General features: G+C 37.6%; 1 protein-coding gene across 8 annotated transcripts in view; it reads left to right on the forward strand.

The window, feature by feature from the left end:
* Positions 1-16,733, forward strand: part of FBXO38 (F-box protein 38) — a 59,151-nt gene that overhangs the window by 37,937 nt on the left and 4,481 nt on the right. For 2 of the 8 annotated variants that reach the window (XM_054487920.2, XM_054487921.2), the window contains 5 exons: positions 2,649-2,768; positions 4,171-4,350; positions 5,863-6,597; positions 12,082-12,182; positions 12,293-12,395. In XM_054487920.2, coding sequence (XP_054343895.1) covers positions 2,649-2,768; positions 4,171-4,350; positions 5,863-6,597; positions 12,082-12,182; positions 12,293-12,395 — 1,239 coding nt within the window. The remainder of the gene's footprint in view (positions 1-2,648; positions 2,769-4,170; positions 4,351-5,862; positions 6,598-12,081; positions 12,183-12,292; positions 12,396-16,733) is intronic. The other 6 variants (XM_054487924.2, XM_054487923.2, XM_054487922.2 and 3 more) reach the window with 3 other exon arrangements.

The raw sequence follows: 16,733 nt of genomic DNA on the forward strand, positions 1-16,733 counted from the left end.
TGCTGATGCTGCTGGTCTGGGACTATACTTTGAAAACCACTGATTTTGTAAAATTTTTATTTTTGAAGCCTAAGGGCAAACTACAGTCTGAAAAAAAATCCCAGTAAATGTATTTTGTTTTACACTTTGGGGCAGGTAGTTGTCAACCACTAAATATTATATCTGATAATAAATTTCTATTAATTTATGCAACAATTTCGTTGCATAAAAATTATTTTGTTAAGAGGCAATGAATTCTTTATAACACTTTTTTACAGCTGAAATAACATTTCAGCTAAACAAAACATTTGGTGAATATTGATATTTGATTGTAAGTTAGCATACATATATATGTATACATACACATATATATAACTTTCTGTAAGTTAAAACTGTTCTGAAAAAGATGTACTACCTTAATGATAAAATATTTTCCAACAAAGGAAAAAAGTCAAAACCATGAATCATTTGTATCTTCATTAGCCCAGGGGCACCACCATCCAATTTAATTACCAGAGACTAAAATCAAGACATGCTTTTTGTCAAAACCAAGAATCATTTGTATCTTCACTAGCCCAAAGGCACCATCATCCGATTTAATTACCAGAGACTAAAATCAAGACATTATGCTTTTTTTCTTTACTTCCTACCTGCTCTCCAAGACATTGAGTCATTTACCAAATCTTGTTGAATGTCTCTGAAACATCTCTCCAGTATGCCTACATCTCTCCTTCCCATTGTACTACCACTACATCAGACCTTTCTCTTTTTCTTTTACCTAAATGTTTTAATAGCTTTCAAACTGGCCTATTTTCTTGCCCAGCTAAAATTAGTTCTTATAGCAACCAGGGCAGTCTTTTAACAACAAACCAAACAACATTGATACCTTTACTCAAAACTTTTTAATAGCTTCCCATTGCCTTAGAATAAGATCCAGGTTTTAAATTGGGCCACCAAATGCTGTACGATCTGGCCTGCCCTCATCTTGTACTACTTCCACCACTATATCTTTCTTGAACATGATAGCTGGTGCCTACCATTGCACTAACTACTGCCTCCTAGAATTCCCTCCCTCCATGTTTTCATGGCTGGCTCCTTCTTGACTTTTAGTTCTTAGCTGAAATGTTAATCTCAGAGATGTCTCTCCTTGCCATCTGATCTTAAGCAGCCACCAGTTTATTCTCTGTCACATCACACTTTTTGTTACATAAGGCATTATTATCTGATGTTTTTATTTTTATTTTTATTTTTAAAATTTTTTCTCCCCCAACTAGAGTAAGCCATGAGAATTTCACCACTGTTTCTCAGCTCCAAGGATTACTAACAAATTGTAGTAAGATGCTCTAAGTATTCAAATGAATGCAATGAAAGAAATTGTTTAAACAACTTTTGGGTATCATATTAAATGTTTGCACAAGCTATTCTAGCAACCTAAAAGCAGTTGCTCAGCAACATTGGAAAACCTTATCACATTGTTGTTTGAATGTACTTCTTTTCATGCCATTCCCTGCATAAAAACCTAGTGGTTTCCCTCTGCCTACTGCAAACAATTCTAAGCTTTTTAGCAAGCTTTCCAAGCTTTTAACAATCTGGGGCCCAGGCTACCTTTTCAGCCTTGTTTTTTCTTTCGCATCTCTATCACAAAACAGATAACTGTTTTTTTTGTTTGTTTGTTTGACCACTGGACTGCTATTCTTCCTGGTATGGTGGTATATGAAATGTCACCTTATTTCAGTGAACCCTTCCTTGACCCAATGAGAGAATTAGTTGCTCCTTGTCTATGTTCCCTTTGCACTTTTGAACTGTTATAGCTCTTAGTAAGTATATTCTGTCCTTACTCTATGTGTCTAACATCTTTGCCAGAATGTGTGCATCCTCTTTAAGAGCAAGGAGTATAAATTTCCCACTTGCTCATAGTTCCTATAGTGTAGTAGGTTCTAGAAACTCCTCAGTTTAAATCCTAGCAAACTGTTAAAGCCTCTAGGCCTCCATTTCCTCAACTGCAAAAATCAGGCTAGTAATAATGTCTTCACACAAGATTGCTACGAGAAATAAATAAGAAAATGTTTCTATAAACATTTAGCATAGAGCCTGCCATAGAGTATGTACACATTAATTGCTGCTACTCATAATTGTTAGTCAATTGAATGAAAGAAGAAAATTGATTGGCTTTTATCATGAAAGGTTTCTAGGCAAGGTCATTTCTCATTTTGGCAATAACTGAAATATAGATATTGCAGGCTAGAACAGGGCAATTATTCAGGGGGAGGTGTGCTATTGTGCTTGTTTAAAACCAAAGCAATTCCCACTGTCCCCATGAAATTTCAAACCTCTCCCATATAATTCAGTGACATTAATCTGAATGGCATCTTTTTGGCTTAATCATATTTTGCCGTGTTTCTTTGTTAACTGTTTGAGTTTGTATGAGTTTGATGGGCTTTCTCCACCAAATGATCCTTTCCCATCTGTGATTTTCTCTCCTGTAGACTGATTAAATACTTCTTAATATCTGCAGTAACAAGCACAGTGTATGCAGTATATGCTATTCTTTCAGGGCAGGCCTAGTAATCAGCGGGACTGTTCAGTTCTTAGGGCGGCCACAGTTTTGCCTGCCATTGTAGTTCTTTATACTTCTCTTGGTTTTTACTTTGTGTATATTTTCGTTTAAGCGTTAAATGAGATGGAAGACATCGTCCAAGAAGATGGAGAGGTGGTGGCCGAGAGTGGAAATAATACTCCAGCTCACAGCCAGGCAATTATTCCTGTGGATGTTGATGAGGAACAAGCAGGTAATCATGTGATCCATCCCACATTCATCATTATGAAACTACGGCCTAACTGTAATGAAGTACATGAGACAGCGAGAATGATTGTTTTCTGACCGTTCAGCTAATGATATGTTTTATGCTATTGATTGCTGAGAACTGTAATACATTGCTGGTATTCTTGTTGCATGTATCTTACTAAAGTTTGTCTTTTATTATTTGTGATTGCAGCAACAACTGCTTTTTCTTTATAGCCATGTGTGCATGTGTTTGTCCATGTGTGTGTAGAAAAAGAAAGCACTCAAAATGTTGACGGGAAAATAAATGACCTGATTAAATATTCTGCTATTGCCCTCCCCTCAATTCAGTTAGAGAGGAGGAGCAGTTGAGAAGTTGACCTGGTTTAGTAAACAGACCAAAACCTAGCCTCTGTTTGCCATTGGCTGACTTAAGACAGGATATAGAGTCTTAGGCCCTTAAAGATTAACTCGCATAGCCTTTCATTTTATAGATGGGCAAATTAATTTTCTTTCAAAAGTTTAAATGATGTGCTCAACACCACTCAGCCAATAATCAAGGGACAGAATTGAAATTGAGAAAACTGAAGTTTTCTCATTCCCTGCCTGTTAGAATGCTACCTTGTCTTTGAATCGAAAATATGCTACCCTGTTTTAAGTGTGTTACAGATGCAGTCACTCATTCAACAAATATTTACTGAGTGCCTACTCTGTGTCAGGCGTTGTACAATGTGACAGGAAAAAAGCTGGGTTCCTTGGAGCATACATTTATTGATGGAGCTAATATTAGTCACTTGTCAGAGAGAATTAGGTTATAAGAACTAGGTTTAAAAGCTATACTGCCAAGCAGATAAAACATTTTTTACATACACATATTCAACCAAAATGTAACATGCATCTAGCCTTCAAAAATGTATCTGCTACATCTAATGAGATAGATCTATACTCAAAGAATATGGAGTCTTATTTACCAGTCCGATATGTTTCTGATTTCATCTTCATTTACTTAGCCTTGGCTCATATGTTTGAAAAATTGAGAAAATATATAGCTTAGTTTTAAAATTATTATCACTGTTATTTAGATTATTTTTAGGATGATTTTATGCTACTCTTTGAAATAGTGAAGGTCCTGCAAGGGGATGCTGTATCATTTTCTATTTTAATTTGCCTTTAGAAATGCATCAAGTTGGTTGGCATATTAATCATACCTAATGTTGACATAATGGTTTAGAGTTAAGTTGCTTTCACAGTATCTTATCCAAGTGCATTATCAGTTAAAATGTGTGCCAGGGGAGGCTGTATAGAGCCACAAAGCATCTCTGTTGATTCCAGATCCCTGGAAACAGTACTTTGCATTAGATCCTTTCTTGCGCAAAAAGTAACTGTTAGGCCTGTGCTTTTTTTTTAAGGACCCAGTGGTCTTCAGCGTGTAGTAAAACCAACCCCAATTACTGTTCATGATTCAGAGAGTGATGATGAAGAAGATAGTCTAGAACTCCAAGAAGTCTGGATTCCTAAGAATGGTACTCGGCGTTACTCTGAACGTGAAGAAAAAACTGGAGAGTCAGTGCAGTCCAGAGAATTGTCAGGTGAGAAATTGTCTTTCTCTGAACTGTTAATGAGAGTCACTATCAGAACTGACACACTTGGCCTTAATATGACAACTTGGGTGCAGTTAACATATATTACGGAATGTGACAGGAAGCAAGAAATGCACTTGCCCAAGTAAGGGAAATCTGGGTGGTGCTCTTGTAGGCAATACAACACAACAGTGTTGTGGAATGAGAGCTCAGGGAAGAAGAGAAGTAAGGATTATAAGTCTACAGTGGAGACTTCAGTTGTGGCATCAGGGTGTCAGAGATTAGTGAGCGAAAAGCCTGTGCCTCATGTAAGGGATGACTACTGAGTCATCCAGAGCAATGAAAAGCAACCGTTCCCCAGTTGATAATCTGTCCAGTTGTGCTTAATGAATATTGGTGGCTAGTTTGGTGCTAGAAGGAGTCCTAAAGTATATTTTTATAATCCCTCACATCCCTTTAAATCTAGGCAACAACCCTCTGCAGTGCCTCACCAAGAAACTGTACTTCTCTCTTAACTTTGAAGTTCATACTTCTTCCTTGTCTTTCCTTCCCTTTGGTTTCTCAGAACCATGTGCTTACCACTTTTAGCAAAAGATGGATTTTTTGCAAATTGTCCAGTCATTTTTCCTTGGGTACCCTTACTCCTTAATATTTTTGAATGTTCAAAACACATTTAACACTGACCCTGAAACATTTGTGTAGTACTATTATCTGGAAAGTTTAGTTCTTTGGACTTGAAATAATTTGCTAATCATTGACTCATTATTCAATTTTTATTTCTTTTAAGAAATTCAGATAACTTTATAATGTGATTGAAAGAAGGTTTTATGGAAACTGAAATTTAGGAAAAGTAGTATGACCAGCTGACTAACCTACCTTCCCAGACAGTGCAGTTTCTAAATTTAGCAACCAAATCCTCTGTTGGCCAGACAAAGCCTATTTATTCCTTTATATACTCATTGAGCCTTACTGTGCCCCAGGTACTGTGTTAGGCACTGTGAGGGATGCAGAGATGAGTAAGTCATGGTCTGTCTTTACAGAAGTTCTAGTCTAGTTGAAGAGTCATGTCAAAAACAATAGGTAGTAATATTACAGGGCACATACTACAGCTACAGTTGCTTTGGGGTGGGGGTGCAGAAGAGATGGAGTAGAGGACCAGGGAGGACCAGGGCTGACAAATTGGTGAGAACAAAGGCCCTGAGGTAGTTAAAGCAGGGGTATTTTGAGAGAAAAGCTGGAGCTGGAATGTAGAATGTATATGGAGGGTACAACATGGAAAGATGGTTTGGAATCAGATCATAGTGAGGTTGGAAGGCATAGCTGAGGAGTATAAACCAGGTAGACACTAGGGAGCCATAGAGAATTTTATAGCAGCTCAGTGATGTGATCACAGTTATACTTTAGGAAAATTAGTGTTTAGTATACATTATTTCCTGTTCCAAATTTACTCTTGCGTTTTGTCCAGAATTTATACTGAAATCTTTTCTTTTCCTCGGGCCGTTCTTCTTTTTCTATAAGCAGTAAGTGGAAAAGGCAAGACTCCACTTCGAAAGAGGTACAACTCCCATCAGATGGGCCAGTCGAAGCAGTTTCCCCTCGAGGAAAGCAGCTGTGAGAAAGGCTGTCAGGTCACCAGTGAGCAGATCAAAGCCGATATGAAAGCAGCTAGGGATATTCCTGAAAAGAAAAAAAACAAGGATGTTTATCCCAGCTGCAGCAGCACCACCGCCAGCACAGTGGGAAACTCCAGCTCACACAGCACTGCTTCTCAAAGCCCCGACTTTGTAAGGACGGTGAACAGCGGCGGCTCTTCCGAGCCTAGCCCTACAGAAGTGGATGTGTCCAGGCAGTGTGCCTGCTCCCCCGGTGGGTCAGAGGACTCTGAGGCCATGGAGGAGGGAGATGCAGAGAGTTCTGTCTGCCCCAGATGCTGCTGTCACAGGCCTCAGGAATCCCAAAGGAGAACTAGCAGGTGTTCTGATGAGGAACGTCCTTCAACCAGCCGAGCCTGTGTTGTGAATGGCCCGGATGGTACGAGATCCGCCTTTTCCTTTAGGACTCTGCCACAAGGGGGGTCTTCAGGCCCAGCACATGATGAGAGGACTAATGGGAGTGGCTCTGGGGCTACAGGTGAGGACAGGAGGGGGAGCTCCCAGCCTGAGAGTTGTGACGTGCAGTCTAATGAAGACTACCCTCGGAGGCCCCTAACCAGGGCCAGGAGCAGACTGTCCCATGTACTGCTGGTATCTGAGTCAGGTATGACAATGCTCCTAGGATTAGCAACTGCAGGATAGGGCTGCAGAAAGGCATGAACTTGTTTTATGAGTTTTCTTACAAAAAGCCAGTTTGGCAAATTAAATTCTATTTTGGGGTTTTGTGGGTCATGCAAATTTTGAACTAATTTCAGCAATGGTTTGGTGGGTGGGGGTGTAAAACAGTTTATAAAATGTCCAACCTGGAAAACTCAAATAGTTCAGCTTTTAAGGAAAATGTCACTGTGTATATTTACCCTAAATATAACACTGACTGACACCTAAGCCCCAGTAGATGAACTCTGCTACCATCACACACTTAGAGAGGTCTTAACTTAGAAAAGTTTTAAACCTTAGCCAAAAGGCAAGGACTTGACGTTGCTGGGGCTGGGGGAACACATCTCAGTGCAGCTTCCTGGGTATACCCCTCTCTCTGTCTCTGTAGTACTTAGTAATTTTTTCAGAAATCTAGTTTTGCTTCAAGTAAGGTTTGCCAGGAGATAAGCAGGTAAGTAAATGGTTTGGCTGAGAATTATTTTGGTGAAAATACTCTAAACATATATGTGTATTTAATTTCATTAATGTTTATAATGTGTAGTCCTGGATTGGGTGTAAGCACATTTATTAATCATAAGTCTGTTACTGTTTCTGACCTTATTTTTAAGTGTTCTTTCCTGCCTTTATTATATCATTACTACCTGACAGTGAATAATAATGTATTTTAATTTTCTTCAAGTAGCCCTCAATTTTAAAATCTTAAAATCAGTCCCAGAACATGGGCAGTCAGTGCTTTTAGTATATTCAAAATAGAACTAATGGATTCATACAGAGCTAAACAGAACAAAAGTAAGCTTTCATGAGATACATTTGAGACCTTAATTAGTTATGTGCTAGTTACCATAGTTGCATAAACTCATTGAAATATATGAGTTTTATTTGAAGACTTTTTTATGCTTTGCAAACAGTGGTTCTGCCATATGGTGAAAATACTTTTCCCAGCTTAAATTGTAAATGTTTGATAATATCTTTTTTTAATTGGTGGTAAAATATAACTTTACCATTCAGTGTACGGTGTATAATTCAGTGGCACTAAATACATTCATCTTGTTAGGCAGCTGTCACCACCAACCATCTGAACTTTTTCATCATCCTAAACTGAAACTCTGTGCCCATTAAACAGTATCTGCCTCCTGTGACACCTTTTGTTGTGTGGTTTTTTGTATTTGCAAAGTCAGGTATGCATGTTTTCCTTTATGAGTTCATTTTTATGCTGCGAAAGGCCTTTCCTACACTTGGTTCAGATAAATGTGCCCATCTTCTTATTCCTTTATTCATTGATTTCAGTTTAGTTCCTTAGTTCAGTTGGAATTTTATTTCAATATGTGGGAACTAATTTTTTTTTTTTATTCCAAACTATCACCAGGTTGTTTCAATATTGGTTATGGATGTCCATTCTCGTGCTATTATTTTGAAATGCTCTTTTATCATCTCCTAAATTCTTTGACATACTTAGGTTGATCTCTGGTCATTCTATTCTGTTCTAGTGTTCTGTCTTCTTTCATTATTCTTTTTCAAAATTTCCTTGACTAGCCGTGCATTTGCCATTTATTTTTATAGAAGTGCTTTGTAATATTTTTATCAAGTTCCAAAAACTAAGCTTGGTTTTTGTTTGAAATTGCATTCAATTGATAACTGAAACACAATTGTCATTTTAACAGCACTGTGTCTTCCTGTTTAGGGACTATTATGTTTGTCGTTTTACTTATGTCTCTTGATAAAATTTTACCGTTTTTTGTTGTTTTGTTTTTAATACAGAGCCTTCACATTAGCCATTGAAGTTTTGATGTTATTTTTTGCCTTGTGTTCTGCTTATCCCTTAACTATTTTATTCTGACTTTTTTCATGTCTAGAACTTTTTCTTAAGTTAAATCATTCTCTGGATTTAAAATAAAGAAAATATCATTTATGTAGTGCTTTTTATTGCATTTATTATGTGATTTTTTTCAATTTGAGAAGACTTCTAATGTCTGTAACATGGTCATAGTAGGTAAATTATTTGCTAATGTATTTTAGATTTATAAAAATGTCTGTTTACTTTCAATAGTATTTTTTGGGGGGAGATATCAAAGTACTGATTTTAATATTATTAAAGTCCCTTTTGGAAAAAACAAGAAGTTATTTGGGTAGCTTACAAATTATTATTATTATTATTATTTTATTATTATTATTTTTTTTTGAGACGAAGTCTCGCTGTGTCAGCCAGGCTGGAGTGCAGTGGCGCCATCTCGGCTCACTGCAGCCTCCGCCTCCCGAGTTCAAGTGATTCTCCTGCCTCAGCCTCCCCAGTAGCTGGGATTACAAGCGCCTACCACCATGCCTAGCTAATTTTTTTTTTTTTTTTTTTGAGACGGAGTCTGCTTTGTTACCCAGTCTGGAGTGCAGTGGCGCGATCTCGGCTCACTGCAAGCTCCACCTCCCGGGTTGACGCCATTCTCCTGCCTTAGCCTCCCGAGTAGCTGGGACTACAGGCGCCTATCATCATGCCTGGCTAATTTTTGTATTTTTAGTAGAGACAGGGTTTCGCCATGTTGGTCAGGCTGGTCTCAAACTCCTGACCTCAGGTGATCCACCCGCCTTGGCCTCCCAAAGTGCTGGCGTTACAGGCATGAGCCTCCGCGTCCGGCCCAAATTATTTTTAATGCAGCGTGTTTTTTAAAGAGAAAAATCCAAACTAATAAAGGAAGAAACTTAACTGTTAAAGATTTTTAAAAATCAGTTCAAAAAACGTAACATTTGAGTTCTTTGGTTTTTAATTTATGGCACTGTGGAGTGTTAAAGCCATTTTAGAAGCTAATATAATTGTTTTGTGAATTTATATTTTGGGAATAAATACCTGTAAGTTGCTTTTAATCCTCACTGTATAACAATTTATAAATATTAGAGAAATAAATAATTGGATTGTCAAAGAATAACATTTAAGATTAGTTGCTATAAATATTAAACACTTTCCCTGACACCCCAAGACTGGATTGATCTGCCTTTCTCTGTTTCTGTAACATCTTCAACATTAATGTGAACCACACTCTGTTGTAATTTCTTGTTTTACTGTCTTCCTTTCCAGTAGACTATGAGCTCCATGAGGACAAGGACAGTCTCTACTTTTTCACCAGTATATTTCTATCCTTTAGCACCATGTCTTACATGTGGAATGGGGCTTAGATAATAACTATGAACATAATAAGTATAGAAACCATCATATGAGGTATTGTTGATACTAGTGGATGTTTTGAATTATAAAAGATGTTCCTAAACAAAATTAATTGTCTCTAAACAGGGAGGGAGGCATAAGAGAATAAGAACAAACACACAAACTTTTTTCCTCATGCATCAGAAATGTTTGTTTTTCAAGCTCATATATGTATAAAGTGTGACTTCATTTTATAACTTTTCATAGAAAATGTAAACTACCAGTTTGGGTACCCTGGAGAGCAGGAAACTTTACCTAATTTGGAACCCCATGCTCTGATAAATTAAAGGGGAAGGGAGAGAGCAATCCAGGAAGGTGTACTTGAAAATCAGATCATAAAAGCAGTTTACTGAGAGAAGATCTTTATTAGAACACTGTCATGTAGTAGTGGAAACAGGCTTGCTTTTTGTTTGTTCATTTTCATTTTTGTGGTACTGGGAGAGGGAACCAGGACTTATTAATGAGGTTTTAAAAGGATTGTGAATTTTGGCTATCAGGTGAAATGTGCTGCCTTTAGAAGTTTTCATGTCAATGAAGATTATTTGATTTTGGATGAAGTTCCTTCAGGATACTGTGGGAGAAGGCCTACGTTGTGTTGTGTGGTCAATAGTCTTCATGTTTTGTTGGAACTCCAGAATTTTGCTTAGTTTCAAGGTCCTTGGAGGAAGTTTGATGGGTAGAGCTCTTGGGCTCCTTTTCTGCCTTCAACCAAAGCAGCTGCTTTGAATTGTTTTACAGGGTAGAACTTCACAAAGACCTCAAATGGTGGAGAAAGGATTTGGTGTGTAAAAAAATCACTTAGACTAAATCTCTGAAGTTCCCATCTAAGCCCAAGCCTTTAGGAATTTGCAGTATTTGTTCAATTTCCTTGTCTTTTATTGTGAGCTTTCATGTTTGAGATTATAGAATTACTGATAGTACAGAATTACCAAGTAGAATGTTTATAACTAGCAGTACTATCTAAAAAAGCAGTATGGTGGTGATTTAATTCATGAAAGTCAGTTGTATTCAATATATGCTCTGCTACAGTATGATTAAGTATCAAAAACAAGGACAATGACTAATGTATTTTCTTAGAATATATATGTGCTTAAGTTTTAGCTATTAGCACTTGTTTTTAAATTAAATAAGGACAATATTTGCTTATTTCGAAGTGTATTGCTTCAGAACAATACTAGTAAATAAGTTAGGGCATTATTAACCAGGGTTTGACAGATGAAAGATTGCAGGTTTTCTAGCTTAGTGACTGGTGCTAGATTTCCTGGGTTTGACTCCTGGTTCCCATTTAACACTGTGGCAAGTTCTTGTACCATCCCATGCTTCAGTTTCCTAATATGTAAAACAGGGAGAACAATAAATCCATCTCAGAGCTATTATAAGGATTAAATGAGTTAATACGAGTAAAACCCTTAGAACAGTGCCTGACACACAGTAAGCGCTCCGTAAATATTTGTTATTCTGTTTTACCTGTGATTCATTCATTCATTCTGTAAGTGTTGAGTGCCAGTTCATTCAATAAACGTTCATTTTATCCCTTTGCTAGTGACTGACATTGAAACAAAGATGAATTAAGAGAGTGTTGTTGCCTTTAACAAGCTTTTATGTAAATGGACCAACAAAACAAGTATAAAAGGAACTATAGGACAGTATGTAATGTTTGGGGATCCAGGGTGCTTTGTTAAAACTAAGTGCTTGAGTTGGACCTTTCATAGATGGGTCGTATTTCAAAAAGTAAGGTCAGAAAAGGTGTTCTGGGCAGAAGCAGCTGGAGCAATTGATGACTTCAGAGACATTGGCAGTGGGAGATGACTAGAGTATGGTATGGAGAATGGACAGAGCTGAAGCATAGCTCCAAATGTCAAGCATTGAAACATTCACTAAGCTGCAGTCAATAATTTAAAAGTTTTTTAGTAGGAAAGATAGGAGTTCAATTCACCAATAGTATTTAAGATGGGATGAGTCAGAGAGCCTAGAAGTAGGAATGTTTATTAGATTATTAGGATGACCTAGGCATGAGAAGGGTTGTTATGTTTGATGTAGATATGTTTGAAGTATTGGAGGGTGATCCTGTTTTGAAACAATCCGTTGGAAATACCAATGTAACTGTATTCCATTGGGAACCAAATTGTAGATTTGGGAGTTGCCTTGATGGTGTTCATACGTATGTGATTGAATGTGCTTGAAGGAAAGAAAGCAAGGCTAAAATTTGGATTTTCTTTTTTTTTTTTTTGCCTTTTTTAGAAGTAGCCAAAACAAAGCCACGTCACGCCATGAAACGGAAGCGGACAGCGGATAAATCCACCAGTACAAGTGATCCTGTGATCGAGGATGACCATGTGCAGGTAGAGAAAAAACCCTCACTTACCTTTATCACAGTCTAGCCCAGTTCCTAAATAATGCACACAAACGAAAGTTTGTATCTTTATATAGTTTCTAATTTTTCTCCTTGTAGGTTCTTGTATTAAAATCCAAGAATCTTGTTGGAGTCACTATGACCAATTGTGGAATCACAGATCTAGTGCTAAAAGACTGTCCGAAGATGATGTTCATCCATGGTACGTATTTGGGCCCATATTATACAGGAGTATCATGAATGAGTTAAAAGAATTAGGAACTCATAAATACTGTAATAGCATTACTGTCTTATTTTCTTAAAGGAAATATTGTGTTGGGTTATCTTTAGTTCTGCCTTTGTTCTACTTGTCAAATTATTACTCCATAGTATTTCTGAGCATCATATATAGAAACTTGGTTCATCTTTTAAAATAGCCTGTCTCCAAAAGATAATTACTGCCTGATCTGGCAGAGTAAATAACAGCCTGCATAGGCTTTGGAGTCAGATAGACCTCAGCTTGATTGCTGGCTTAGTCATTTTCTAGCTGTGTGACTTGGGCATGGTTTTTGAGGGAAGCACCAATTGGGCCTCAAGTGTATAACTGCTCTGTATTTGATTGAGATGATTAATTATATCTTTACTTCATGGCACATTATCATTAATCCAAGCCCGTTTTTCTTTTTAGTCACATGTCCCTCATTGTTAGTCTCATCTGCTCCCACCATCTACACTCGTATATTAAATATATTAAATATATATCTTTCCAGTGCACCTTTTATGTCTTTATATATGTGTCTGTCTCAAACATAGGGCATTAGTTTTTGTGCTTTCTTAAAATTTTAGTTACGTAATGTATCCTATAATTGATCTATTAATTTTACCTTTTTTATTCAAAATTATATTTTAGATATCCATCCATGTAAAATTATGAAGATCTGACTTATTTACTTGCCTTGGGCAAGTTATATAATTTTCTGTCTTCATTTTTTTCAATCTGTAAGCTGTGCATAATTATGCTTAACTCATAAAGCATTTGTGAAAGTTAAATGCAGTGATGGATTTAAATGTTAAATGTTTGTGTATGTGTATGTATACAGGCACACTTCAGAGACACTGCAGGTTTGGTTCTAGACCACCATAATAAAAGGAATATCACAAAGCGAATCATAAGAATTTTTTTATTTTCCAGCGCATATAAAAGTTACGTTTATACTATAGTCTATTATATGTGAAGTAGCATTGTATTTTTTTTTTTAAATTTACGTGCCTTAATTTAAAAACACTTCATTGGCCAGGCGCGGTGGCTCACGCCTGTAATCCCAGCACTTTGGGAGGCTGTGGCAGGCGGATCACCTGAGACCAGGAGTTCGAGACCAGCCTGGCCAACATGGCGAAACTCCGTCTCTACTAAAAATACAAAAATTAGCCAGGCGTGGTGGCTCATGCCTGTAATCCCAGCTACTTGGGAGGCTGAGGCAGGAGAATCACTTGAACACAGGAGGCGGAGGTTGCAGTGAGCCAAGATCGCGCCACTGCACTCCAGCCTGGGCAACAAAGCAAGAGTCTATCTCAAAAAAAAAAAAATAAAATAAAAACATTTTATTATTCAAAGATAGATGCTAACAATCACCTGAACCTTTAGCGAGTCATAATCTTTTTGCTGGTGGAGAGTCTTTCCTGAATGTTGAGGGCCTTACCCTGGGTTAGGCTTTGGCTTAGGGAATGTTGTGGCTGGTTTGATTTGTCTAGACCACTCAAACTTTCTCCATATCAGCAATAAGGCTGTTTTGCTTTCTTATCATTTGTGAGTTCACTGGAATAGCACTTTCAATTTCTTTTGAGAACTCTTCCTTGGTGTTCATAACTTGGCTAACTCGCGCAAGAGACCTGGCTTTTGACCTATCTCAGCTTTCAACGTGACTTCCTCACCAAGCTTAATCATTGCTATATTTTTATTTAAAGTGAGATTTGTGGCCGGGTGCAGTGCTTCACCCCTGTAATCCCAGCACTTTGGGAGGCCGAGGCGGGCAGATCACGAGGTCAGGAGATCGAGACCATCCTGGCTAACACGGTGAAACCCCGTCTCACTAAAAATACAAAAAATTAGCCGAGCATGGTGGTGGGTGCCTGTAGTCCCAGCTACTCAGGAGGCTGAGGCAGGAGAATGGCATGAACCTGGTAGGCGGGGCTTGCAGTGAGCTGAGACTGCACAGCTGCACTCCAACCTGGGCGACAGAGCAAGACTCCGTCTCAAAAAAATAAATAAATAAGTAAATAAAGTGAGATTTGTGACTCTTCCTTTTACTTGAACACTTAGAGGCCATTGTAGAGTTATTAATTGGCCTAATTTCAACATCATTATATCTCAGGGAGTAGGGAGACCTGAGGAAAGGGAGAGAGACAGGGGAACAGCCTGTTGGGAGAGCAGTCAGGACACACACAACATTTATTAAGTTCACTTATATTGGTGCAGTTTGTGGCACCCCACAATTAAAATAGTAACATCAGAGATCATTGATCACAGACCACCATAATGGATAAAATAATAATGAAAAAGTTTGAAATACTGCAAGAATTATTAAAATGTAACACAAAGACTCAAAGGGAGCACATGCTTACTAAAAAAGTGGCACCAGTAGACGCTCAATTCATGGTTGCCACAGACCTTGTGTAAACAGTGCAATGTCTGCGAAGCACAATAAAGTGCAGTAAAATGAGAAATGCCTGTATATGTATATATATACATGACATATGCACACACCCACACACACAGTACAGGGTCTGACCTCTAGTAATGCCTAGTGATGTTAATTTGTATTATGTTAGTACACATTGAGCATCTCTAATCTAAAAATCAGAAAGCCCAAGTGCTTAAAAATTCAAAACTTTTTGAGCACTAACATGATGCTCGAAGGAAATGTTCACTGGAGCAGCATTTCAGATTTCAGATTTTTTTGATTAGGGTAAGTATATAATGCAAACACTCCAAAATTTGAAGAAAAATCTGAAATCTAAAACACTTCTGGTCCCAAGCATTTCAGATAAAGGTTAGTCAACCTGTATTGCCAAAAAATATTAAGAGGTCTATTTTGTTTTATATCTCCTACCATATTAGTAGTAAACAAAGAAATCCCGTTAAAAGGTATTTACCAAACATATTGTCATAAACTGAGGAGAACCCAAGAAAGGAGAGATGAAACTGAGATTCAAGCACTACTTCTCCTCTGAATTCTACAAAAGTTCAGACCTTGGGGACCCCAGACTCTATCGTTTACTCTGAAGAAGTAGTACTTTTCTCTATCCCAGCCAATGTGGTCTTTGGTCCTAAAACATCTTAAATTACTATCTCCTATTGGAGTTTCCTTCTACAATAGAGAACAGAGGCTCTTCAAAAGCTCAGAGATTGTAACAGTAGGGGTACTCTCCCTAGCCTTACAGTAGCACTGGAAGAACTTTCATTTTCTCAGTACCTACACCCTTTGAGCTCTGAGAATGTAAAACTCAATATTCAGACTCTGCCCGTTGGCATCTCATTCCATTCCTTTCTCTACTCTGAGCTCTCCGAGAATCTGACTAGTTTTCTTCTTTTTATTTTGATGATTCCTCCTGTACCTTCTCTAACCTAATGATGGATCACACGGCCTCAGGCCCAACCTTCTCCCCTTTAAACCAAATTGTTTGGCTCAGCTTATTGTGGTGAGAGGATCTTAGCTTAGTCTGTAGGTAGTGGCTAAGTTAATGACAGAGGAGATGATTAAATGAGATTAGAACTGACCTTAGCCGTGTCTGATTTTATAGCTAAGAACCACTGGATCCTTACTGTCATCTAGCGCTCTCCTTTCCTCTGTTGCTGTCCTCAACACCAGTTCCCCTTCTTTCCACCAAGTCACAAAAGGAGAAAATGAACGTGAGAAGCGGGAGTCTCTCTCAGTGTTTAAATGTCAAGTTAGTTACATTAGATTGCACAAGACGATGATGACATTTGGGACAAGGATGTTACAGAAGATGTCTGTGAAATGTTAAAAAGATCAGACAAATGAGCCTGTGGTTTTATAATCTTTTCCATTTGATCTCTCTCAAGTTGGATCTGGTTGAAATCTGCAGTGAAAATTATTGGACCAGGTTGAAATTTGAGATTAAAAAAAGAGAAGGAAATATTTTTCTGAAGTTGATATACTAGTTCAGTTAAATGTGTTTATTTCAAAATTACTTTTTTCTGACTTCATGTTTTATATGTCAAACAGAAAAACTAATGTTTTAGACGAGCATTTCAATAGAACTTTAATGTTCTGTGTCTACACTGTTCAGTATTATGGTAACCACTAACCACATGGCTACTAGATTGGACTGAATAGCTTTAGACCGAAGTATCCAAATGTGTTTCTGGGTCTTTTTTTTCAAGGTTCTGCTTTTACATTTGTGACAGGAATTAAAATCCAACTCTGCTCATTCCTGAGAGTGAATGTAAGGTAACATAGGTGAATTATTTCAGGTCTGACTATTGACCATAAAAATGTATAATAGTTATTCATTTTTTAAATAAATATTTCCTAAACAG

This window comes from Pongo pygmaeus, chromosome 4, assembly GCF_028885625.2.
Source record: "Pongo pygmaeus isolate AG05252 chromosome 4, NHGRI_mPonPyg2-v2.0_pri, whole genome shotgun sequence".
NCBI classification, from domain to species: domain Eukaryota; kingdom Metazoa; phylum Chordata; class Mammalia; order Primates; family Hominidae; genus Pongo; species Pongo pygmaeus.